The 26,411-nt window shown below is 39.2% G+C and overlaps 1 protein-coding gene across 4 annotated transcripts in view; it reads left to right on the top strand.

Moving 5' to 3' along the window:
• Positions 1-26,411, top strand: part of EXT2 (exostosin glycosyltransferase 2) — a 202,498-nt gene that overhangs the window by 84,979 nt on the left and 91,108 nt on the right. For all 4 annotated transcript variants that reach the window (XM_050758871.1, XM_050758872.1, XM_050758870.1 and 1 more), the window contains exon 9: positions 25,924-26,113. In XM_050758871.1, the coding sequence (XP_050614828.1) occupies positions 25,924-26,113 (190 nt within the window). The remainder of the gene's footprint in view (positions 1-25,923; positions 26,114-26,411) is intronic.

Genomic DNA, 26,411 nt, shown 5'->3' with positions numbered 1-26,411 from the left:
TGCAATTGTAATGCTTAGAGCTTTTGAAAAAGTTCTATAAGCAACTTAATAATAATAGCTTGTATTTTGAGTGCTTACTCTCTGCCAGGGACTGTGCTAAGTGCTTTACATGTATTACTTCAATCAATATTTCCAACACACTGTGAGGAAAATAATAAGCAGAAGTGATCTAGAGGCATTACGGATTGCTATAGTCATTTGCTCACAATTGTGGCAGAGGCCTCTAGCTATTTCCAGCAAAGAGATGGAGCGGTCAGAAGCTGTTCTTGGGCTTTCTTCCTTGTGTGAAGGAATCATAAGGCACATGTGTCATTGTAGAGACTGTGGCAGTGGCTTCTAGACACACCTTCTTTTTCACTGAAAATGCCTGAAGTTCTGGAGCTGTAAATTACTACTTCCTAGCTGCTCTGAAGTGGACCTGGCTGTCCAGCTCACAGACCTCAAGGCGTTCCTGTAAGAGAACTAGACTCTTCTCCATTCTTCGTTCTAATCGTCTCTCTCTTTCTGACCAGCCCTCCTTGTCTCCTGATTCTACCTTTTATTTTATTTTTTAAAAATTATTATTATACTTTAAGTTCTAGGGTACATGTACACAACATGCAGATTTGTTACATATGTATACATGTGCCATGTTAGTGTGCTGCGCCCGTTAACTCGTCATTTACATTAGGTATATCTCCTAATGCTATCCCTCCCCACTCCCCGCTCCCCACAACAGGCCCCAGTGTGTGGTGTTCCCCACCCTGTGTCCAGGTGTTCTCATTGTTCAACTCCAACCTATGAGTGAGAACATGCGGTGTTTGGTTTTCTGTTCTTGCGATAATTTGCTCAGAATGATGGTTTCCAGCTTCATCCATGTCCCTACCAAGGACATGAACTCATCTTTTTTTATGGCTGCATAGTATTCCATGGTGTATATGTGCCACATTTTCTTAATCCAGTCTATCATTGATGGACATTATTGCTATCATTGATTCTACCTTTCCTTTCTTTCTTTCTTTTTTTTTTTTTTTTTTTGAGACTGAGTTTTACTCTTGTTGCCCAGGCTTGAGTGCAGTGGCGTGATCTCAGCTCACTGCAACCTCTGCCTCCTGGGTTCAAATGATTCGCCTGCCTCAGCCTCCCTAGTAACTGGGATTACAGGCGCCCGCCACCACACCCAGCTGATTTTTTATTTTTAGTAGAGACGGGGTTGGCCAGGCTGGTCTCGAACTCCTGACTTCAGGTGATCCACCCGCCTTGGCCTCCCGAAGTGCTGAGATTACAGGCATGAGCCATTGCGCCAGGCCCCGATTCTACCTTTTCTAAATAGTGCTGTATATGGCCACCTGATTAATCTTCATATAGGACCATCCTTTTCTCTTTCCTTTCCTGCTTCCCTTCTTCCTACTTTCATCCAGCCTTTTTGAAATGGTTACTGGGTTTTAGGTACTCAGGTGCTGAGAATACAGAAAAAAGAAAACAGTTCCTGCCCTCAAAGAAGCTCTCCACTAATTTGGGAAGCTAGCAAGTAATGCTGTGAACATAGAGGTCCTGTAGTGGAGTGGTGTACTGAGTGCTGTGGGTGCACAGGGGGCAGGCATCTCTTCTTGCTGGGACACTTCCTGAAGAGGGAGTGCCCGAGAGGAAGTCAGTATGTGCATATGGTTAAAAACAACAGCAAACATCTCTATGTGTTGCTTGAGGTGAAGTTTCCTTCTATCTCCTCCTTGACTCCATTACCAAAGGCAACATCTCAGAATGTTACCATTCATATATAAGCATAATTTTGTAGTTTTAAAACATATATGGGATTATACTATACTTATTTTTCTGCCTTTTTTTATTTCAGCACTAGATTGTAGACTTATTTTTGTTTTATTCTATATAGGTCTACTTCAGTTTTTTAGGATGGCTGTATTAGTATTCAATTGTTTGGGTATATCGTATGTAATAGATCTATTATTGATAGGTATTTAGACTGCTTTCTTTTTTTTTTTTTTTTTTCCTTCTTTCTAACAGTAATACAAGGGCATACTTTCATATGTTTACACATAAATATGTGAATATATCTACAGAATTAATTCCAGCTAAAAAACTGCTTAAAGAAAATACATGTTGGCCGGGCGCGGTGGCTCACGCCTGTAATCCCAGCACTTTGGGAGGCCGAGGCGGGCAGATCAGGCGGTCAGGAGATTGAGACCATCCTGGCTAACACAGTGAAACCCCGTCTCTACTAAAAATGCAAAAAATTAGCCGGGTGTGGCAGCGGGTGCCTGTAGTCCCAGCTACTTGGGAGGCTGAGGCAGGAGAATGGCGTGAACCCGGGAGGCAGAGCTTGCAGTGAGCCGAGATCACGCCACTGCACTCCAGCCTGGGCGACAGAGCGAGACTCCATCTCAATAAAAAAAAAAAAAAAGAAAATACACATTTTAAATGTTGATAGATATTAACAAATTTCTCTTTCAAAAGACTATATTAATGTATAGTTTCACAAATAACATTTGGGTGTTCTAGTTCTCCATGCCTTCAGTAATGCTGGGTATTTGAATTTTTTTGCTCATCTCATAAGTGAGAAATGGTCTTCATGTGTATTTTTCAAAGCAAAGATTGATAGCTTTGTTGAGTTTTCTCAGATAATTCTATTTGTATTTTTATTGTTATCACATTGTACTTTTAGATTGTTTTAGACATTTATTTGTTCAGTGGTTATTTACTGAATGCCTGCCTCGTTCCAGGCAGGGTGCGTGGTACTTTGAATGAACAAGGCAGAGGAGGAGCCTTGCCTTTGGGAAACTTACATTACAATGGATCTTTCTATCTAGAAGAAAGATTTGTCTTTCTGGTAGAATTTATATGATGTGTGTGTGTGTATTTGTGTGTATATATATCTCCTTTACAAGTCTTGGTAAATATTTCTTAGATTTAAAATTTTTTCTTATGCTCTAATGAAAGAATACTTTCTGACCTTATAGTTCTCAACTGGTTACCATTTGTATACAGACACATTTTGACTTTTGTATATTAATTTTGCAACTATTCTGTTACTGAATTCTATAGTTGGACTTTTTTTACTTGATTCTCTTATATTTTTTAGATATACAATTATATCTAGAAGTGCTAATTTTGCTTCATTTTTCCAGTATTTGAAACCTTTATTTTTTCTTTTATCTAATTGCATTGGCTAGTACTTCCAGAACAATGTTAAATGGTGATTTGAATGTTAAAAGAAAAGGGTAGGTATTATCTAGTCAGAGAAAGGAAGAAAGTTAGATTCCATCCAGAAGGAACAACAAATTCAAAGATATAGAGGGACAGGGGAGCTTGGTAGTTTAAGGAATGTCAGAGGGTTCACTGTGGCAACAGTGAAGGAGGCTTGGGAGGAAGAGGCAGAGGATGAAGTCTGGAGAGGGTCCAGATCACAAAACACCGTGTATCTTACATAAGGCATTGGAGTGTTATCTGTGAGAAACAAAAAATCACGGAAGCCTTTTAAACAAGGGAGTAATGTGATAAGATTGCATTTTGGGTCAGTCTCATCTTAGTGTGGAGGATGGATGATGCATGGCAGTGGGACCAGACTGGAGGCAGTAGACTGTTTGAGAAATCCAGATGAAAATTAATAGAGGACACATTTGAGTGGTGTCTGGAAAAATGGACTATTCTAACTGTTAAGTGAGGGAGAAGTTCAGAAGACTGAGGTTTACTGTATAGTTTATCCAGATAGGGAATTTGGTTGCATGAGGAGTCATGGATGAGGCTGGTATTGGCGTCCAAACTCAGTCTAAGGGCAGGGCCCTCCACAATCTACCTTTCTTTCTTTTTTTCTTTTCTTTCTTTCTTTCTTTCTTTTTTTTTTTTTCCCTGTTCTGTTTCAGAGAGTTCTAGATTTCTGGCAGCACAACTCAATCCTTCCTCTGTGTGCCCCTGTTTTTCCTCCTCTGTGCCTTTGTGGCTGCTAGCCTTTTCCTTGGCGCACCTTTCTTCCCCATCATCTGCAGATTTATACAGGCTTCAGTGGCTGGCTGGTAAACTCCTTTCTCCAGGAGGTCTTCCCAACCCCTTCAGTAGGAAGTAACTCTTAGAGCATGGTATCTGTGTTTCTTTTCCATCACTTACCATGTGTATAAGTGGAATTTCCTGTAAAGTTTTAAGCACCTTAAGGTCATTTCTGACCTTGGTGTTTCTCATAATACCTAGGACAACTTAATTCAGACAGGAAGATCTTGATATATAAAGGAAAGAAAGAGGGATGGAGAGAGGGAGAAAGGGAAGGAGGGAGGAAGATTGGCATCCTAGGACTTGAGCCATCTAAGACACATCCTGCTGGGAAGGTGGGGTAAGTGGTAGATTGTTTCTCATCTGTATAGTGGTTGTAAGGAGAGTAACCCAATGACTTATCTAAGATCATGTAATGGCAAGTTGTGTGAGCAACTGAGAACCCAGGTCTTCTACCTGCAGATTATCTTGAATTGCCATGGAATTATAGGGGAGCCCTTGAACCTCCTCTGAGCTAAAACGTTACTACTGTTCCAAGCAAATGGTACAAGCTTGAGATGAAAAATATTTCATCTGTTCCTCTGCAGGAGAATTCATACCGGTGCAGGAGAATTCATAGAGAATTCTGTCTGGTCATGACCCAGACAGGAAGTGCAGAAATACTGGGACTTTATCCTATACTTTTATCTAAAGCTCTAAGAGATGTTTAATAAAAATAAAGAGTTGGACTTTAGTTGTTTTTTATAAGAATATAGATAGGCTAGGAAAAATAGAATATGACATTTTGCAGTTTTGAAATAGATATGTTTTAATTCAGGACAGAATGGTCAAAGTGCTAAACTCTTAACAATTTGAGAAATAAGCATAAAAAGCATAAATCAAGGTATATAACTGGGAAATATATTCTCTATATATTTTTAACTCTTTCTTAAATAATCCTTTTTAGGATACTTTGGTATTTATCACATTTCTAGCTCAGGTGCGAGAGCCCTGATTTAAAGCAGTAGGTTATACATTTCTGCATCTTCAGTGAAAACAACTGATGGGAGGCCTGAATAGCGATGGTTTATTTATAGTTAACTTCTCCCCTTCCCTCAGAAATATTTAACCTACTCTAGATGAGATTACTATGAGCCCAACCTGCAGGGGAGTCTCTTCTCTAGATTCCATCAAATTTATGATGTCTGACACTCCGAGGTGGGAGTAGGCGTGGATCTTGGTCAGTAAATCAAAGGGTGGTCTGGGGTTTTCAGAGATACACTCTTAGGGTCTCCAGCCATGCACAGAGCTTGCTCAGACTGGAGAAGGAGAGGTGAGAGTTCAGAATCATATTTTGACTAGATACAGCTGCCTTAGTTTAATGTAAAAAGAAGAGGGGGGGCCTATGTGTGTCAACGATTATGACAGTGAGAGGTGGTCTTTCAGAGTATTCATGTCACTAGATGCTTTGTCACTCTTATCTGTAAAACTAGGGTGATGACATTATCCACGTTGCACCACACCCTCAGAACCTGAAAAAGTTTGACACGGTAAAACTTGGACGTAATGTTAACATAATAGACCTATCTAAATTGGAGAAATTGACCCTTTGTTTTGAAAGGAATTCTAATTTATCACCAAGTTAAAGTTCTTTATGAGGGGAAGCATGCATGCTTTTATATTAATTGTCTTAACTATTCATGTTAAGGCTGCCTATATTTTTATGCCTTTTCTGTCCCTTCGTGCTTTTATTTTTCTCTCCTTTTTGCAAATATCAGCAAAGCTTTATCATCTCCCTAAATATCCTATATTACTTCTAACTTTGGTTCCAATTCTGGTCTTTGGTGCCATTTTACTTCTGGTTCTCTGCCAGATGTGAACATATGCAGGAGGACAGACACTGAGACAAGTGAGCTTTAAACTATGAATTCATGTGTCACCAAAGTTATATCCTCTCAGTGACAACTTTTTAAAAACTAAATGTAATATAGTCTGAAAACGATGTAGAGTGGAGTGTTTTCCCATGTTATTTTTCTATGATGTGATTCGAAAGATTATACTCCATCTTATCAATGTTATAATTTTATTTACATTTTTGATAGACAGTGTTTTTTTCCAAGTTTGCTATCATAGGTAACACTAATAAAGATACCCCAGATTTTTTTCCTTTCTGCAATTACCTTACCAGATTTAAAACAAAAGGAAAAGAGAGTAGGGGTTCTTATAGCCATTGATAAAAATTGATGAGAAAAATGGGGAAGCATCTTAAAATGAATTATTATACCCAGAATAAGAATGAGGTTGAATAACAAGAGCTTTTTCTATGAAATCTAGCCGGAGCGGCAACTTCGCTGCAATCAAAGCCTCAGATGAGGATTAGATACTTCCCTGGACCTCCTCTAAGTCTCAGTCTAACTCTAATTTTTGAAGATAGAAAGGGCAAGGGATCAGCCAGATGAGAGTATTGCATAAGAGCACTTGATTGGCAAGAATCACCCAGGGGGATCAGAAATCACAACTGTAGGCAAAATGTGGTAGAGTGTGCCATGAGGCAGTGGTTCCCAATCTTTCGTATGCATCAGAATACAGAGTGCTGCCACCCCGCCCTGAGATTCACATTGGGTAGGTCTGGGTTAGGAACCTAGAATTCGCATTTCTAGCAAATTCCCAAGTCTTGGGTGTTGATGCTGCTGGTCCAGGGACCATATTTCAACGTGGGATTTCATTCACTGTGTGTGTCCTAACTCACTCCCTGGAGAAGGCTCTTCCTTTCTCCTTATCCATTTCCTCCTCTTAACCCTGCGGGGCTTGGATTAGAGGCATCCAGAGGCTGGGTTTAGACTGAATCTGTCTCAGCTACATGAAAAACTCAGGGCTGCCTATACTTAGATGTCCAGACGGTGGCCCTCACTCACAAAGGTTGTGGTTGTACAAGCAGCTGAAAATATCACTCAGCTATAAACACTAACAAGCAATAAATCACTCTGCAAGCTGAAGAAGCGCTAGCTCAGATGTATGAAGCAGAACTCTAAGTTGAAAAGATACCAGGTTAACAGTCTGTGTAACTCAACTCAGCACCCTGTAAGTTGTGGAATGTTTCTCTGGAATTTGAAAGCCTACCCTGCCCCACAGGAGGCCTTCTTGGCTTATTCTCTCCGTCTTCCTCCTACTGCCTAGATATGATTAAAAAAAAAAAAAAAAGTATGGAATTTAGAAATTTTAGCTCGAATTTAAGGTACGTTTAAACTTTTTGAAGTCTATTGTTTTTATAGGTATCACATTTAGAGGATCACATTTGCACAAGTGATCCAGTATGCTACCCTAAATTCCAGACCTTTCCTTAAGTAGTACCTTTTACTTCTTTGGAAGCGAGCTAGAAAGTCTCAGAATGTCAGCAGCCAGGGAATAAGGAAAGCTGAGCTGGGTCTGCAGATGGAGAGATGCGGAAAGATACAGAGAGCTTGATCTGGGGCCCCAAGCAAAGAACTTGGCCAATTCTGATGGTCAGATGGAAAATGGTAAAGAAAATGAAAATCACAAGCCCGATCCAGATGGGGAATATAGATAAAGAAGATGAAAAGACAGACTCGGGGATATTACTAAGATGATCTTGTCAATCAGAAGAGCATGCTAGAGCTTTTGTAGCCAAGAGAAACGAATGTGCCTGTGTAACACACATCTGCATGGCAGCCCTAGTGGTGGTGCTGGATGAATGAATGTACACACATTGTTTCCTTGGATGCAGTCCTGCCTTCCTTGCTTACTTAGAGTTCACTTTTATGGCTCTAGCTTTCATGAATCAAAACCTGACTGCTTCCTTACATCACACAGCTTGTGGGAGGGCAGTGAGTAGAATAGTTTTTCAGAGTCCGTGGGAGCTTGATCTGGCAGCAGATTAATTAAGAACATACTGAGTGTTTTGGCAAAGTAATCCTTCATGTACCAACTATCACTTAGATTAGCACATCAAATTCCCTTTCCCCTTTTTTCAGGGGCCATTGTAATTCTCCCTTGAGATCTGCTTAAATGATTCAATAATAGAAGTTACCAGGGAAATGTGGTAGTTAAGTATTATAACCTCAACATAATGAATTTTGTTTCCATTTCTAATAGTCTTCATTTTTATGTATCTCCCAAATGATTAATATTTGAGTGTAATTTTCTTTTTTCTTTTTTTTTTTTTGAGTGTAATTTTCTAATAAATGGGTCATGACAGCTGCAGATTAGAAAACTTTACACATTGCTTCAACCAGAGGCTGATTCTTGACTTTTGGCTCTCCCCGTTTTGTTTTTTTTTTTCCCCCTCAGCTATATTTCTTAGTTTTGTGTTTTAGAAAATAGTGCGGCTTAACACATATATGTGACTTAAAAATTCAAGTAAAAGAAACCATAGAATGAAAATTAGGGCCTGTTTTCAAGGGGTAACTGCTTTTAACTCTTTAACTTTTCTCTGATACTTTCTTCCTATTTCCCCATTAATGCTGTTTTTAAATTTCTTACTCAGGAACTTCTTTTTACTTCAAGTTAACACTTTTTCTCCTGTTGTTTCTACTTCCCTTACACACTCCTCCTGTTCCATCTTACCATTATGACTTTGTCATCATTTTTCATTAAAGTGGTATTGATTATATGCATTATTAGAGGTGTATAAATGTTGTTTTCAACTGAACAAAGTTGTAAACAAGGATTTTGTTTCCTTTCTTGTACAGCTTTCTATTTTCCAGAGAGCTAATAAATGCCTGGGTTTTTTTTTTTCCCCTCAGTTTTCCATGTTCCTATCACTAATTTAATTTTGCTGGATTCCCAAACAGAATAATAAAATGTTCAAGCACAAGTGAAGTCCAGGATTTTTCTTTCTTTCTGGAGTCATCTCTCCTGTAGCCCCTCTCGTCAGTTCCAGGTGGCAGTGATTGCTGTCCAGTTCATCCTGATGCTCAGTTCACCGTGACACTGAGAATTCCCTTTTTGTCTCTGCTCTGTCAGATTTTTTATTTCCATATTGTAACATCTTTCTCTGTTTTGGTTTATTTTTTTCCAAAAGCTTCTTAAGAAATGGAGGAAGGGAGATACATTTCTGTCACCTTACATGTCCTAAAGTTATTTATTCTGGCTGGGCATGGTGGCTCATGCCTGTAATCCCAGCACTTTGGGAGGCCAAGGTGGGCAGATCACCTGAGGTCAGGTGTTCAAGACCAGCCTGGCCAACATGGCAAAACCCCATCTCTACAAAAATACAAAAATTAGCTGGGCATGATGGTGTGTGCCTGTAATCCCAGTTACTTGGGAGGCTGAGGCAGGAGAATTGCTTGAAACCAGGAGGCGGAGGTTGCAGTGAGCCGAGATCGCGCCATTGCACTCTAGCCTGGGCGTCAGAGTGAGACTCCGTCTCAAAAAAAAAAAAAAAAAAAGTTATTTATTCTGTTACACATGTGATTAATAATTGGGCTAGTGGAGAATTCTGATTGAGGTGGGTTTTCTTATGAATTTTGAAAGAATTGCTCCATTATCTTCTAAACTTTTCATTTTAATCTCAAAAAGTGAGATGTCATTCTAATTCCTGGTCCTTTTGTGTGACCTTTTTTTCCTTCCTGGCAAATTCTATGTTCTAAAGTCTTATGATGATACGCCCTGATGTAGGTGTTTTCTGCTAGCTGGATACTGATTTGGACCCTTTTAAACTGGAAATCCATGTGCTTCAGTTGTGAGAAATTTTTCTATTTTATTTCTTTGATTATTTTATTTTTCTGTTTTCTCTTTTCTTTCTTTATGGGACGTCTGTTACACAGATGACGAACATGCTAGACTGATCCCTGTTTTTCGTATCTTACCATCTGTTCGTCTTCTTCTGATTTTTTGGATATTTTCTCAGTTTTGTATTCTGATCATTCTTTTGATTTTTAATATTTTGTTTACTTTTAAAATCTGAGAGTTTTTTCCTTGACTTGTAGTTAATCTTATAGCTTCCTAATTTTGTTTCAAAGGTGGAGTATTTTCTCTCTGAAGATATTGTTTGTGGTTTTTAGTTTTTAGTTTTCTTCAGCTCCTTTTATTGTTTGGTTTCTTTGAATTCCTTTTTCAGTTTTTGTTATTTTTCATATTGGATGCTTTCTTCAAATATCTGATATTATTGACAGTCTGCTCTTATTTGAGAGTGAGGCACTGAAAGCTGATTGGAAGCTCTGTATACATGCATAAGGCTTGTCAAGCAATGGGCTTACAATTAGGTTAAGAGGATAGGGACCTGATTGCCTAAGTGTTGGCATGCATGGGTTATTTCTCTTGGACTGGTTCATTGATCAGAGAATAATCTTTCTGTTTTGGGGTTTGGGAAAAGATGGATAATAAATCTGGGCTGCAGGTATTTTGGGAGCTGAATAGAGGAAGGAGTTGGGTTCTCATCCTTCATCTTACAGATTATTATTTAATCTGTTATATTTAGTATGGTGCCTCACCCTGCTTTCTGTGCCTGGGATCTCTGAGTCCGGAATCTCCCTCAGTCATTTTTTTTTCCAGAATATAAACCTCCCTTCTCCTGCCAAGGTTGAGGGGTGGGGGTAACAGGGAGATGGTTGGCCTGTGAGTGCTGAGTTTAAGGGATCTTGAGACCAACTGTTCCTTATTTCTGTTTCCAGAGCCCCTTCTTCCAGGATATCAAGTATCTCCAATTTCTGAGTTTTATCCTTGGAAGGTTTAGCTTTTTTTTTTCTTTGCTGTGTAGGTTATTGTCCACCTATCTACATTTTGTTTATTTAAATTGATCTAAAAACTCTATTTTTTTTTTTTTTTTTTTTTTTTTGAGACGGAGTCTCGCTCTGTCGCCCAGGCTGGAGTGCAGTGGCACGATCTCGGCTCGCTGCAAGCTCCGCCTCCCGGGTTCACGCCATTCTCCTGCCTCAGCCTCCCGAGTAGCTGGGACTACAGGCGCCCACAACCGCGCCCGGCTAATTTTTTGTATTTTTAGTAGAGACGGGGTTTCACCGTGGTCTCGATCTCCTGATCTTGTGATCCGCCCGCCTCGGCCTCCCAAAGTGCTGGGATTACAGGCGTGAGCCACCGCGCCCGGCCTAAAACTCTATTTTTTTAAATTTTAACTTTTTACTTTAGCATATTTCAGAATTAAATTTCTAAAAATAGTACATTCTTTACCCAGATTTCTCAAATGTTTCTGTATACCCATCACCCAGATTCCTCAGCTGTTTGTATTTTATCGTAGTTGCTTTATTCCTTTTTCTCTGTGTACGTGTGTGTGTATTTTTTCCCGATTTTTTTGGAAGTTGCAGATATGATGCACCGTTATCTCTAAATACTTCTTATATAGAATCACAATACAGCGATGGAAATCATCAGGACATAAACATTGGTGCAATATTGTTATTTAATCTATAGACCTTATTTCAATTTCAGCAGTTATCTCAATAATGTCCATCAGAACAAAAGAAAATCCAAGACCATGCATTGCATTCATGTCACTTTAGCCTCCTTTTACAGTCTAGAACAATTTCTCAGTCTTTCTTTTTCTTACCTGAAATTGACATTTTTGAAGAGCACATGTCAGTTATTTTGTAAGACATCCTTTGATTTGGGTTTGTCTGATGCTTCTGCATGATGAGATTCAAATTATGCATTTTGACAGGAGTATCATAAAAGTAATGTGTTCTCAGTGTATCATGCTGGAGAACACATGATGTCAATTTGTCCTGTTACTGGTGATGATAACTTGGATCACAGGTTTCTGGGAGTTTCTCCAATGTCATGTCAAGTTACTACTTTTCCTTTTATTATGTGTCTTGTGGGGAACTAGTTTGAGACTATGTGAATATCCTGTTACTCCTCAAACTTTCACCCACTAGAGTTTTAGCATCCATTGGTGATTCTTGCCTGAATCAGTTGTTATAGTGGTTGCCAAATGGTGATTTTCCAGTCCTTATTCTCTATCTTCTCAAATAAATCACTAGTTTTTTTGAGGGTGATTTTTCTTTTTAAACCTGAAGATTGTTGAGTTTAAAGGTTCTTCTTTAATCCGTTTTTGGAAAGTTTTCATTTTCTCTTTGAATATTACATATCTGCAGTTCTCACTAATCTTTCATTCTAGAATCCTATTAAATCTTCGTTAGACCTTTTATTCTGTCCTTACCTTATGTCTCTCAGCTTTGTTTTGTTTCCTTCATTGGGTTTTCCACATTTTTCTCTCTCTGTGCTGCATGCTAGATAACTTTTTCACATCTATTTTCCTGTTTTCTTCATCTTTGACTAATGTGTTTTTTACCCATCCATTGTGATTTAAATTTCAGTGGTTATTTGTAGAAGTTCTATTTGATTATTTTTCAAATCTGTCTGCCTGGCCTTTTTCATAGCATCTTTTTTTCTTACATTTTTAATTCCTTCTTTTATATCTTTAATCATTTGAGACACTTACTTTATATTCTGCATCCAATTTTCTGAATTCCTGTAAGGTCTGATCTTGTCATTTGTCTACTGTCCGCTGCTCTTGTTGCATTGTTTCCTTAGATGTTTTATAATTTTGGAATGTGAGTTCATCTCACATGTGAGGTTTTCTGTGGAAATTCTTCCATCCTGGGATAAGAAGGTATTTTCCAGAGAATTTATTTGTTTTTGTTTATTTTGCTTCTTCAACATTAATGTCTCACTGGAGATTTCTGTACCACTCAGATAATTCATTTAAAACCCCAAACCTGCATGAGCTCTAGCCTCTGTTAAAAGCTCCCAAGGGAAGGAAAGCTGACTTGGTTACAAAGCAGTAAACTCTCTTTTTGCAACATGCTGTTCCAGGGAATTTTGTTTTTTCATGTATCATCATATTTACTCTGGGAAGCCTTGTTTTCCCATGTTTTAGAGCATTCTAGGTTTAATAAAACTAGCTAAAAATTACGTTTTTTCTTAAAGTAAGTGCTCTTTCCAGGTGAAAACTATTTTTTTTGTTTGTTTGGTTGGTTGGTTGGAAGGTAAGAAAGGGAGGAGGAACTTTTCTCTTTTAATAATTACATTCAGCCTGTGATGAAGCATTTGATTATTAGACAGCAATGCCACTAATAAGTTTTTTAAGTTGTCAGCAACTACTTGTAAACACTAGTGTAGTACTCTTCGTTATGGTAAATACAGTTGTCTTAAGATGAATGGCTCATATTTTGGTATGGTGCTTGATGTTCAAAACAAAATGTTACAAAACAATAAGCAAACATAAATTGAAAGAAAAAGTTCCCCAGGAAGATTCCTCCTCACCCACATCACCACCCCAAGCTCAGGTTGAGAAACAAAAGTGACTTTTGTTGCTTCTGTGTACTAGTGAGAGACTTTTTCTAGCCCACTCTTTCACTGATTGTATAGGCCTTCAAGGGATCTGTTTTAATGTACAAGTCTCAGTTCCAACTTCCTAACTTCCTGTGCCCAAAACTAAGTCTCCTCTTCCAGCATGAGCATTAAAACCAACTACATTGTCAACCCCTGCAACAAGCTTGGCCCTCCGTGGTGCCACAGTGCCAACTAGCTCCTGGGCGTTCAGCTTTCATTTTCTTATCATTTACAGTGACTTCAGCTGTATATTTAAAATAATTTTTGTTTTATTTTATACTGCAATTTTACATTTTATAGCAAGAGGATTTTGAAAAAGGAAGGCTTCATCTGTTTTACCTTCCAAAAATTTGTTGAACTTTGGTCCATTCTTGTTTCCAATAAAATATTTTTTTTTTGCCCTTGTGGGTTCATGCCTTTTTTTCAGGAAGAAGCAGAGATGGAACACAGTAGACAAAACATATGCTTTATTGGAATTCCAGAGAAATTAATATTTAAGAAATCACTTTATTGTGGAGGCTCTTCTTTCCACTCTGTATCAACTTTCATTTTGGTGTTAGGCTCCTAACGGCTCAAACTATACAGAAACTTTGGTCTTCTTGGTTATAACTGTGTTGGTGTTTTGAGCTTGGATGCCATAAGCTGTAATTTAATCACTCCCCAGAGTTCTTATTTACCAAGCCAATGAAGTCTTCCCCTATACCATAGATGACCTCTCTAATATGGTCATGGGCTACCAACAAGCATTTTTATGCCCAGACCGGAGAATGAGCTACTCTTTCAAACTGCCAGAGTATTTCAAGTGTGGGAGAATCAGATGAAGCTGTAAATTTGTCTTACCTCTCATAAGACATAGTAGTATAAGCCATCATGAACATTGTTGGACACTTTGTCTTTGGTTTATAGATTGGCTTTCTTTGTTTGAATCAAATAAGTCACTAGTTTTTTCACTGAAGCATTTAAGTATTTTCAGTATACTTATGAAGTAGCAGGTCCAAGGATGATGATTGAAGACCTTGTTCTAAATAATCTAAATCTTTTGTACTGTGAAACAGCTGAACTGTTAACATATCAAGTTATAAACCAGTAAAATCAATAGTGTGTTATCTTTGCCAGTATCTTAAGCAATCATACTATAGATATATTTAGTGAAATTTATTACTTGCAGACTGCTATAACTCATGAATTATTAAAAGTATCAGCATATGGAGCCCTCTGTTCCCTCATTCCAAATTCTTTTAATATGGCTTATGTTGAACCATTTAAATGGTTTCTCTCCATCCCACTGATGGAAGCTGCAGCCAGATGAGGGTTCTTATAAATGATTGGCTTTCTTTCCAAGCAAGAGGAGGATGAAATGTCAACTTTTTCCTCTACTACCTGAAAAGCAATCAGTGGCAACCTCTCTTGCTCTCCTTGACAGTAGTTTGGCTTTATGGAAGAAGGGTGGGCATTTAGCCAAATGTGAATTTCAGTGCTATATAAAGAAAAAATTGAAGTAGCTAAAACTCAGATAATAACAGGAATTTTCAAGAGGCATTCAGATGAGTTTAACCTGTGAGCCTTCCAGTAAACTAACTGTAGCCCAGAAATTCGTAAACTGCATGTTTCAATCCCTTTTTTCTTGGGGATGATCTGAGTGACTTGAGGTTACTTACCAAATCTCTCTTTGCAACAATTTGCCCATCTGTAGGATGGAGATTAGGGATAATGATAGCTTCAGAAGAATAGTGTAACAATTAGCAACTGATTATTGTCTGATTATATGATTATCTGATTATAATTAAGACCATTGCAAAGGACATTTGGAATCAAACCTGAGTTCAAAACCATTTATTAGCTTGACCTTGTACAAAATTTCCTTCCTTCCTTACTTCCCTCCTTCCCTCCTCCCTCCCTCTGTGCCCCCTCCCTCCCTTCTGCAGTGGCACAATCATAGCTCAATACAGCCTTGACCTCCTGGGCTCAAGTGATCCTCCCACCTCGGCCTCCTGAGTAGCTGGGATTACAGGTGTGCACCACATGCCGAGCTACTTTTAAAAAATCTTATTTTTGTAGAGTGCAATGGCATGATCATAGCTCACTGCAGCCTCAAACTCCTGGGCTCCACCAGTCCTCCTGCTTCAGCCTCCTGAGTAGCTAGGACCATAGGCTTGTACCACTATATACAGGTAATTTTTTTTTTTTATAGTGACAGGGTCTTGCTATGTTGCCCAGGCTGATCTTGAACTCCTGGCCTCCAGCTCTTGAACTCCTGGCCTCGAGCAATCCTCCCACCCCAGCAAGTTTCTTATCTCTTTGAATTTCATTATTCTTATCTGTAAAATGAGAATACTTATTTGAGAGAACTACTTTAAGAAATTAATGATATACATGGAAGCATTTTGTAAGTGGTGTGGGGCTATGAGAAGTGAAGTGTTGATTATAAGGTTGATAGTATAATGTTTTATCACATGGAAACATAAATTTTAGAATTGGGTGGACTCTGGAGAGGAAAATTAAAAATACAGGAGGGTATTTTTTGTGCCCAGATATGTCTTATTATATTTTTTCTCTTGTTTATTCCTTACAACCAAGAGTAGCATTCCTTTAGCACTAGTCTTACAGATGAAGGAAGTGAGACATATTTATTTCAAGACCCATCCACTGATCACCTCTTTTTTTAAATGAGGAAATGGAGGTCCAAAGAAGTATGCTGATTCATCTAATGCAGAGATTCTCTGCCCATCATTCCACCTATTATATTGCTTTCTTTTCATATAATTGTTTTCATCTTGAACCCAAATTTGGCCCCCAAGCTAAACAGGGAACACAATGACACGTAAGTACAGTGGCAGTGTAAATATAAAAAAGACTTCTGTCCCTGGCTTTCTGATAGGTTAGATATGCTAAGTGACCTTCTTAAGTGAACAACTAAAATATTGAATGAAGTATTACAAAGCAATTTAACCTATTACTGAGCTGGCAGGAAAGTAAGGTATTTGCTAATCCCCAAATCAAAGTGAAACTCAGTATCCTGGGAAGTGAATGAGAGCCAAAGTCAGCTTTTGCTATGGAGACTTTCGTAGACCTTGATGATCTGGAGCTTTGACCTGGTAACTCTGTGAAGTAAGGGACTGGGATTAGGATTTAAATCCTGTGGCCCATCCATCTCTCACAAGGACTTCCTGGATGAAGCTAGGGAACTGAAAGATTATGTCTTCAGTGAAAGAGTAAGGAAGGAGTAAACCTGTCTGTATTGACCCTTGTGATTGAGAACTGCAATCACAAGCCACCCCCAGATGGCTTCTTACTACAGTTATCATCCAAATAAGCCTTAAGGAGGGAATTTAGTTGAAAGTGGCTTTGTATTGATAGGAACCAGCAGAAGCAGACACAAACCCTGTCATAAGGACCGTATTTTCAGTCCAGGTCTCAAATAATTCTTATAAATTAAGTGTCTGAGGACAGTTAGCAGCTCACAACCATAAAGCTATAGGCAATATTGTGAGTGAGAACTACCAGAAATAGACATGCAAGGGCTTGCAATTTTTAGAGTAGATTATTAGAGTCAATGAAATTGTTCAGAATGCAGCCCAAAGAGACAAAGAGATGGAAAATATGAAGGAGTAAGTGAAGTAATATAGAGAACAGAGAGAGAAGGTCCAACATACGCTAAGCTGTGTTGCAGAAGAAGAGGTGGGGAATGGAAAGAAGCCCTACTGAAAGGATCATAGCTGAGAATTTTCCACAGTTGTTGAATGACATAGGCCACAGATCCAGGAAGACTAACAGACCACAAGCAGGATAAGTAAAAGTACATTTACAGCCTGGTAATCGTAATGAGACTGCAGTAAACCAAAGAAAAAGCGAAGATCTTAAAAGCAGCTGTAGGAAAAGGAGAATATCTGTAGACATATTTGGCCTGCTCCTGTGACCCTGAGTTAGTCTCTGGCTCAGTTTCTTCAGATATCAGTCATGGTACTTGTTAGTTCAGTGCCCCCAAATGTGATGCCACCATTTAGAAAACTCACTTATGAGCAAATTGCTGTAAATAGGTTTCAGGAGCTTTAAGTTAATAATTAACTATCTTATTTAGTTGAAGCCTTAAGAGAATTTCTAGCCTTTGCTTTTCTCCATTTTTCACGTGTCTGTTTAATGTTTGGTCAGTGAGATTTGGCCTTCAGTGTTATTCTTGTTTTTCAGAACAGTCAGTTATTGTATGAGTCTGTTCTCACATCGCTATAGAGAATTACCTGAAACTGGATAATTTGGAAAAAAAAAGAGGTTTAATTGGCTCTTGGTTCTGCAGGCTGTGCAGGCTTCTGCTTCTGGGGAAGCCACAGGAAACTTACAATCATGGCAGAAGGCAAAAGGGAAGTTGGCAAGTTTTACATAGCTGAAGCAGGAGGAATAGAGAAGGGAGAGGTACTACACACTTTTAAACAACCAGATCTTGGGAGAATTCACTCACTGTCTTGAGAACAGCAAGGGGGAAACCCACCCCCATCATTCATTTACATCCCACCAGGCCTCTACTCCAACATTGGGGATTACAATTCAATGTGAGATTTGAGTAGGAACACAAATCCAAACCGTATCAGTTATTATTTGAGAGGGAAATGAAGTAGACACGATGTATCAGGTAAACTTCAGACTTGTCCCCAAAACTTTTCTCTTTTGAGCTAAGAGATGCTACTTGAAGACATTGTTAGGTCTCAGTAATTCTCTAGTTTTGCAAGTCAGCATGTGCCTGGCTGATAGAGTGCTGTGCTATGGGTATTTGGGGCTGTAGAGGTTTAATGGTTAAGGCAACGTGGACCACATTACTGATTGCCCCTTTCAAATCTCCCAGTAACCATTAACATAAATATCATCTCACCATTTTGGACAAGGGACACCACCCCTATGCACGTTAGTAATATGATGCTAATGCTTAACTCTTTCATTGCCCTGCTTCAAAGGCCTTGTCCTATATTCATTGATGGGGAGTCTCTTTGAACCTAAAGGAGAAATGAAGGGGTTAACTCCTTTTGGTTTTGCCCTTTGACCACTTCTGGATGAGAGGCATGATGAAATACTTTTCAAAGTCTTCAGTGGAAACACATCATGCATAATTGGAGCAAAAAAGAATAAATCAAAGCTTTTTTCCCCTTTTAGTCTGGTAATTCATAATTGAAACCACATTGAGGTAAGGGTTGATAACTTCAAAACAACTAAGAAAACTGGCCTTTCTATCAAGGTAGGAATAGGTAAGGCTTCTTTCTCATTACTAGGGGCTCAAAAGCTTCTGTATAACAGGCCTGTCCTCTTTTCTTACTTTCTTCTCTGTCTTCTGATTTTTCTGTTTAGGCAAAATATGTTCACTTAAATCAGATATAGGTTGACTCAAATATCTGCTGAATTCTCTTATTTTCACATGAAGTTATACATAGTGACAAAAAATATCTGATATGATGAGGAATAGTAATTAAAATTTGGATCATCCTGTATTGCAGCTTGATTTCTTCAGTGCTACAGTTTGGTTTGGTTTAGGCTGAAAGAATCTTTTAGTTGGTAATGAAATGTGGTTTTCCTTGCTCTTGATTTCGCAATCTGAGTAGCATCAGCAAGAACATTTCAGAATGGCTAGCAAAGGCCACCCGTTTACCACCTTTCTCTGCTTTCTGTATGGTAACCCTAGAATGGTTTTGGTTAGGCTCGTATATAGCTACCATGACCTTTCAACTACAAGAAAGCAAATCAGGATTGCAGGAAGGGCCCAGGCAACTTCCTTTGTTTGGGATTGCCAAAGGCACCACTAGTTGCTTGAGTTTGAATCTCTTTCCTGAAGGGGAAACCCCTTTGAACTGGTAGTTGACTTTAAGCTTAGTCTCCCAAGGCCTTTCCCTCAAGGCATCCTGAAACCTGAGCCCACACATCCCTCTCACTAGTGTCTGCACACTACTAGTTCTTACACCAGGGCATTCCGGAATAAAAGAACTTTTCTACAGCTGGCATCGTGACCTGACAGTTCTCGTGGCTGTTAGGGATTACTTTTATGCAACTGCAGTTTAACAATGTGAGATTTCTTATTGGCGCTTCTATAGTGAATATTCGTTGGAGGAGTGAGAAGTAAACAGTGGGAGGATGGGCAAGAGGTGAGCAAGGCATTTTGGCCAAAGGCCAGCACGTTGTCAGAATAATACACACTTATTCTTTTGGTATCTCCTCCTACCTTTGAGTGAACAGGTTCATCGAGTGCATTTGAAAATTGCATTGATAGCCAAGGTTTTGAAGGCATAGCTGTGATAGATGGGCTTTGCCTCTTCTCCAGCTCTCTGTTGCTGGATGCCTGATTTTATGCCCTGTCTTACCATCATGGAGATTTAATCAGGTAGCAGAGTTAATTGACAGCATTGTTTGCCTTTTCCCTGGCAGAAACCAGTCTTGAGTAAATTATGGAGGTTTAAATTTGCTTGATTTCCTGCAGAAAGTGGGGTCAAGAGGTCCCAGACTGTAGACACTCTCTTTGGTCAGCCAGCAGGGGGTCAGTTCTTAAAGGTATTTCAGAGGTGACTAAACGCCGTTTTTGAAATGTTCCTCCCCAGTAAGCTTTTTTTCTCTGGAGGTTAGTTTGCTGACCTTACCCTAGTGGGGTGGAGTGTCTGTGTGAAGGTATACACCCCAATTAAAGCTGCCTTTCTCCACACTGTCACTGAGCTCCGAAGGCAAATAGGATTATGCTTGAGCAAGGGAAAAGCAATTGACACAGAAGCTTAGTTGCAGATCAGCATTTCCTATTTATGACTCTTTGAAATAGAGCATAATGGTAGCCATGTCAATTTGTCACTAAAACAATGATCAGGAAAAGAAAGTTTCAAAAGAAACAACAGACTAGCTGTGTAACTTTAAAAAACAATTGTTATTTAAGGCTTTTCACGATAAAGCTCTAACCTGCCGTTACCTGAGTTCCTCTCATTTCTGCTGTCTGACCTTTCTCCTCCCAGCAAACTGTGAGGTGTCCTGTTGGATGGTTCACTGTCTTGTAGGCAAATCTTTGCACGAGCCTCTCAGATTGCCCCTAGGCTTCTTTAGCCAGCCCTCTCCTGCTTCTTCTTAAAGGCACTGCTCAGACCTCCTCATCTCCAGGTAGGGAGAGGTGATTGTGTAGATCTCCACGTTTCCACCTATGGAGTACCTTTCATTCTTTGTTTACTACTTGTTAGTTTACATTGTAATTTATGTTTTTACCGCACTGTCTTCCCCACTAGGTTATGTGTGTTTTGAGAGGAAGGAAAGTGTTCACCTTTGCAGCTTTAACACTATTCCAGGCTTATAGTGTATGTTCAGGAAATGTTGGCTGAATGAATGAGTACCAGAAATAATGCTAGTGGGAATGATTGCTGAATCACCAATACCAGTGTTTCAGTAGGCAAGAATACAAATTGAGAAGAGTGAAAGTATTTTGTTTGCTTTAAACTCTAATTCATAGGGTCCTGTGTTGAGCCCTCTGCTAAATGTTTATGTACATAATCTCGTTTAATCATTACCCTAGGAGGTAGTTACTATCATGATCCCTGTTTTACAGATGAGGAAACTGATACTCAAAGAACTGTACATGTCACAAGACTAGTACATGGCAAGGCCCAGATTAAAGCCCTCTATTAAATATCCCTATAAAATCCTACACTTCTTCAGAACACAGCACAGTAAGATTCTTGGTAAGTATGTATAAAACGAGTTAACTAGGTTGGGAGTCATTTCAAAACTCATAATTTTAGTCATTTGAATGTACATCAGCTATTCATATCTATACATAAGGGAGACAGATAAAACAGGCCTCAGTCATTTGGCTTCAACTTACTCACTTCTTTAAAAAACAAGTTTTGATTGAAAAATTAGGCATTGTTCTAAATAGTAGGTGTTCTGGCTCCTGCCTTCATGGAGCTTTCAGGATAGCCAAAGCATAATGAATAGAAAGGAAAAGAGAAAATCATGGATATTAAAAACAATATATTTGGACAGGAAGAAGTAGCGGTAGAGAATCCACTTAAACCAGGACCTTGAAACATGATAAGATAAAGAGAGGGAGAAAGAAGGATTTCATTTGGGATTCTTGTACTGCAATTCGTTCGAAATTCTTGTGCTGCAAGAGATCTCAAGACTGCTTAGGCTACCTCCTACCCCCTTTTGAGACACACAGAAAGTAAAGCCTGGAGAAATTATAACTCACACAAGATCAACCATTGGCTATCATTTATTGAATGCTTCTACATGACAGTACCTTACATATATTACCTCATTTAGGCCAAGTAATACTACCTAGAAAGATGGTAATAGTTGTATGATGAGTTTTATAGATAGAGAAACTGAGGTACAAGAGAAGTTAAGTACTTTGCCCAGGCTATGCAGCTGGCAAGTGAAAGAACCTGGATTCCGATTAAGGACTTGTGATTCCAAAACTGACTTCAAACATGCTAACTCAATTTTGAAGCCATTTGCATTAACTCTGGTGGTGTGTTCTACAGTAAATAATTGAGCCTATATTTGAGTAAATGCATGCTTAGAAGCTTACATACTGCCTCCTGTGTTCATCTCCACTTCTGGATTTTAAGGGAAGGTATCGGCAAGATCCAGTCCTCCTTATGCTCCTTTCCATGCTGTCCATACCCCCCATGCTGCCTTCCCTGCTTCTCCAGTAGTCAAGCCCTGTTTAGGATGCAAGTGTGGAAAAACTGAACATCAAGAAAAGTTACTGTCCACTTCCCAGCCAGCCATTCCTTCCTGTCCTCCCTCCTGTCCTACCAATTCACTTCCCAAGTGGAGCTGGCATGTGGGATGAGACCCGATCTGTTGTCTTGCCAGCGACTCTGGCTCCATGTCCCTGGCAGCTCCTTGAAATCAGAGCTGCGATGCCTTTCAGGGGTGCCTTACTTTAAATGCCAAGGCACTCGTTTTGTGAGTCTAAGCTTTGCATCTCTTAGGGAATTTTCCTCTCCTCTTAATGTCATAAAGACATTTAAGTGTGTTGGCATTCAACCCCCTTCTCCCAAAGAACAGACCTCATTCTGTTAGAGTTTTAATAGTTTTTCCTTCTGTTTTAGTGGTGTATTTACCTTTTTAAATTTATGTGCACACTTTGTGTCAGTGTTATATATTTGGTGTGTTTTTATTCCATAGACTCTCTGAAATCATAGTGTTTGGGGTGGGTTCTTGCTTGTTGGCCCAGATTTTATTAACAAGGATCAAGAACTTTTAGGATTTTTGTCTGAGAAAAGAGCTAGAAGCAGCAAACTCTGGAGTGCCCCACACTTGCATTTTCCAAAGTCTATAAAATGGTGATGCATACCCGGTCTGGGTATGTATGTAGGAGGGCGTAGGGAAGGGCTGTGAACCATTACCGTCTGGTGTTCTGGAATCAGATTGCTTGAGTTGTATCTCACTTCCATCACTTACAGGTTATATAGCCTTGAACATCATTTGCTATTTCTAGTTCTGCAGTTTCCTCATCTGTAAAGTGAGAACAATAACCGTATCTATCTTGGGGGTTGTTGTGAGTATCTAATGAGGTAATACATGTAAAGCACAGTGCTTTGCACTTAGTAAGTACTCAGTAAATCTTGACTGTTTCAATATCACACATTAAATCATTTTATACACTTTTTTAAAAGAATCTTTTTGTTTCTTTTCCACTTAAAATGATGTTTTCCAAGCAGGCATTAGTGAGTATTGTGTCAAGAGGGTTAGGTGACTGGGTTGGGGATAGTGATGACACATAGACCATGAACCGTCCCTGGGGATTAATTATGACTTAAATATAGGGCTACTTTCTGACTTCAGTTTCCATAAAGGTCAGGAAGAGATAAAGAATAAAATTTGGGGTAGAAAACTCAAAAAGGTTTCTAGAAATACAATGAGTTGCTAAGGTCAAATATGAAAATCCAGGCACCTTCCTAAGACTACAGTTTAATATTAAAGTGTGATGTCATGGAAACAGAAGGTCAACATTGAAAAGACGGACTTTCCTGGCCGGGCGTGGTGGCTGACACCTGTAATTCCAGCACTTTGGGAGGTTATGGCAGGTGGATCACCTGAGGTTGGGAGTTTGAGACCAGCCTGACCAACATGGAGAAACCCTGTCTGTACTAAAAATACAAAATTAGCTGAGTGTGGTGGTGCATGCCTGTAATCCCAGCTACTTGGGAGGCTGAGACCGTAGAATCTCTTGAACCCGGGAGATGGAGGTTGAGGTGAGCCAAGATTGTGCCATTGCACTCCAGCCTGGGCAACAAGAGTGAAACTCTGTCTCAAAGAAAAAAAAAGAAAAAGAAAAGATGGCCTTTCCTATTGTGTCTTGGTTGTGAAATCTAATTATAGCATGTTGTGGACACTTTGGCTTTAATATCCTGAAATTAGGACCCCAGGAATCGCATTCAGCTTCTCTGAGTTTCCATCCCATGTGTATTCCGTGTGTTTGTGTGCATTTCTCATCCCACACTCTTACATCTGGCAGACAGCCGTTGTCACAAAGGTGGTGATGGGTGTCCATCAGTGATATGGATGAGATTGATAGGGGACCTTGACAATCCCAGAGTATAAAAGGCTGGGAAGTATGCAGCAGCCGTGATAGCAGATAGGACATTTCATACTCAGCCACCTTCTGGCAAAGATGGAGTTCAGTCCTGGGCTTTTTGCATGATAACATAGGAATATGAGTATAATTAATGCCACTGAATTACACATTTAACAATGGTTAAAATGGCAAATTTAATATTATATCTATTTTACTACAGTTTTAAAAAGTGAACAATGTAATATACCAAAACCTTTATATGCTTTAAGTGGGTAGATTGTATGGTATATGAATCATATCCTAATAAAGCTGGTAAAAAATATAAGAACATTTAAATAATCTTAATTATTATCAGTACAAAAATAGTTTTGCTTACATTGCTGTATTAAAAGTACTTAATATTTTAATGATAGCAAAGAGATTGAATTTCTTTCATTACTTTTTAAACTTTATTTTAAAAACATTTCACACTTAACAGATAAGTTTTGAGAATTGTACATTGAACTCATATGTTTCTCACCTATTTTCACACATTGTGAGCATTTTCTCTTTATTCTCTGTGTTCAGAAATATGCACTGTAATATGGCAGTGGTTTTTGTTTATTTTTGTCTTTTTAAAAAATTCACTGTGCTACTTCTGTTAATCGTTTGCAATCTGAAAATTCATACCTCTCATATCTTACGTACTGAGAACTTCTTTAATTTCTTTGATAGATTTATTTCTCCCATAGTCTGTGTTTTCTTTTCTGCAATCTCCTATTAAATGGATGTTGGACCTCCTAGATTTTCTCATTTTTTCTGTTCTTATTTTTCATCTCTGCCTTTTTGTTCACCAGTCTGGAATATTTTGTCATCTTTATCTTGCAATCCTGACCTTTTTTCCCCCGACTGGCAGGACCAACCAGGTAGCAATCCTGCCCTTAAAAAAATTTTTAAACTATTATATTTTTAATGTCAAAGAGTTGTTTCTGTTCTTTGATAGAGCTTTTAAAATAAAAATAGGAATTTATTCTTGTTTCATGGATGAAGAATCTTATCTCCCAGTGGATACAATTTGTTGTTGATGCTGTTTTAATTTCCTTCTGCTACTTCTGTTGTTCCTGTTACTTCTAAGTTCCTTTTCTTCTTTATTCGTTTGGTTTCTGTCATTCATGCTGAAGATGCTCTTGAAATGTCTGTGATTCTAGAATCTGCTCATGATTGAGAGGGAAGCACTGAAAAGCTGATTGGAAGTTCTCTGTGTGAAGGCCAGCTTATTGCCTGGAGGACTTCACTGTAAGATGTTGGGGTGCCGAGCTAGCCACATGGTTGCCAACGCTTTGGGAACTGAAGGGGAAAGAAGGCTGTAGGGCCCATCATTCAGAATGTAGATTTTTAGCCTATATTTTCCTCTCCTCTGTGCCTGTATTTCCCTGTCTAGAGCTTCAGTTTCCTCAGAAAGGAAACCTCCCTTCTCTAGCTGGGATAAGGGACGAGTCGTTTTCTGGCTGAGTAGGATCAAGGGAGGGTTTGTGAATCTGGGCCTCTAACTGCTCCTTACACAGATTTTTAACAGTCTTCCTGTTTTCAACCTTACCGCTCCTCTTACCTCACAAGGTATCTGGTGAGTTTCATTCCTGAGCCCTGTGAATTCCCAGGTTGGCTTGCTTGCCATTGCTGCCTCCCCTCCTCGTAGGTGCCCACGTCTCCACTCTCACTCCTCCTCTGCTATCCCTTCTCTAGCCCTTTCCGTCTTTCAGAAATATCGTAATAGGCCCATCAGCTGTTGTCTCTTCTCCCATCTCTTTGTCCTTGTAGATTTGTATTCTTTTATATTCATCAACTGCCTTTTTATTGGGTTTGGGGAGAGAGTGGAGATAAATGCATGCTTTAGTCTGCCGTGTTTAACTAGAGTTCTTTTCTCAGCTGCAAAAGTTCTCAGCTCCTTTTTCAGTGATATCAGGGCCAAACTTAATTAGTCCATGCAAATTTTGAGGAGGGAAAGACTTTGAGCAGTTGCTTAGCTCTGGAATCAGTCCTGGTAAAAGCCACCAAGCCTGCCATGTTTGGGTTTGCTGACGATATTGGGTGAGCCATATTGTTACAGCTGCTTTTCTGACCTGTGTTAATCTGTCCTCTTGTAGAAGTGGGGCAGTGTGAGCAATCCACTCTTCCTCCCGCTGATCCCACCACAGTCTCAAGGGTTCACCGCCATAGTCCTCACTTACGACCGAGTAGAGAGCCTCTTCCGGGTCATCACTGAAGTGTCCAAGGTGCCCAGTCTATCCAAACTGCTTGTCGTCTGGAATAATCAGAATAAAAACCCTCCAGAAGGTAAGAAGCCTTAGTGCATCTCTCAGCTGGATTGATTTTGGATGGCCAAATTATTCACATCCTTTGTTTTAAATAAATTTTCCTGCTTTGTCAATAGCAATGCCATTTCTGAGACAGCATGCCTTCATTTTTCTCAGTCCTCTCATTCTTGTTCTAGGGTGGCCCATTTAACTCCAAGCCCTGGCATACTCTGTAGCCACAAGTGTTTGAGGGCTTAGGAATCAATAGGATCAAAGGCTATCAGCCTTGGGAAAACAGATCTCAGCTTCCCTCAGCCATCTCAGCTGATTTGTTTACA

The sequence above is a fragment of the Macaca thibetana genome, chromosome 14, assembly GCF_024542745.1.
Source record: "Macaca thibetana thibetana isolate TM-01 chromosome 14, ASM2454274v1, whole genome shotgun sequence".
Taxonomy (NCBI): domain Eukaryota; kingdom Metazoa; phylum Chordata; class Mammalia; order Primates; family Cercopithecidae; genus Macaca; species Macaca thibetana.
The sequence above is the reverse complement of the archived record's forward strand: the minus strand, read 5'-3'. Positions and strand labels throughout refer to the sequence as shown.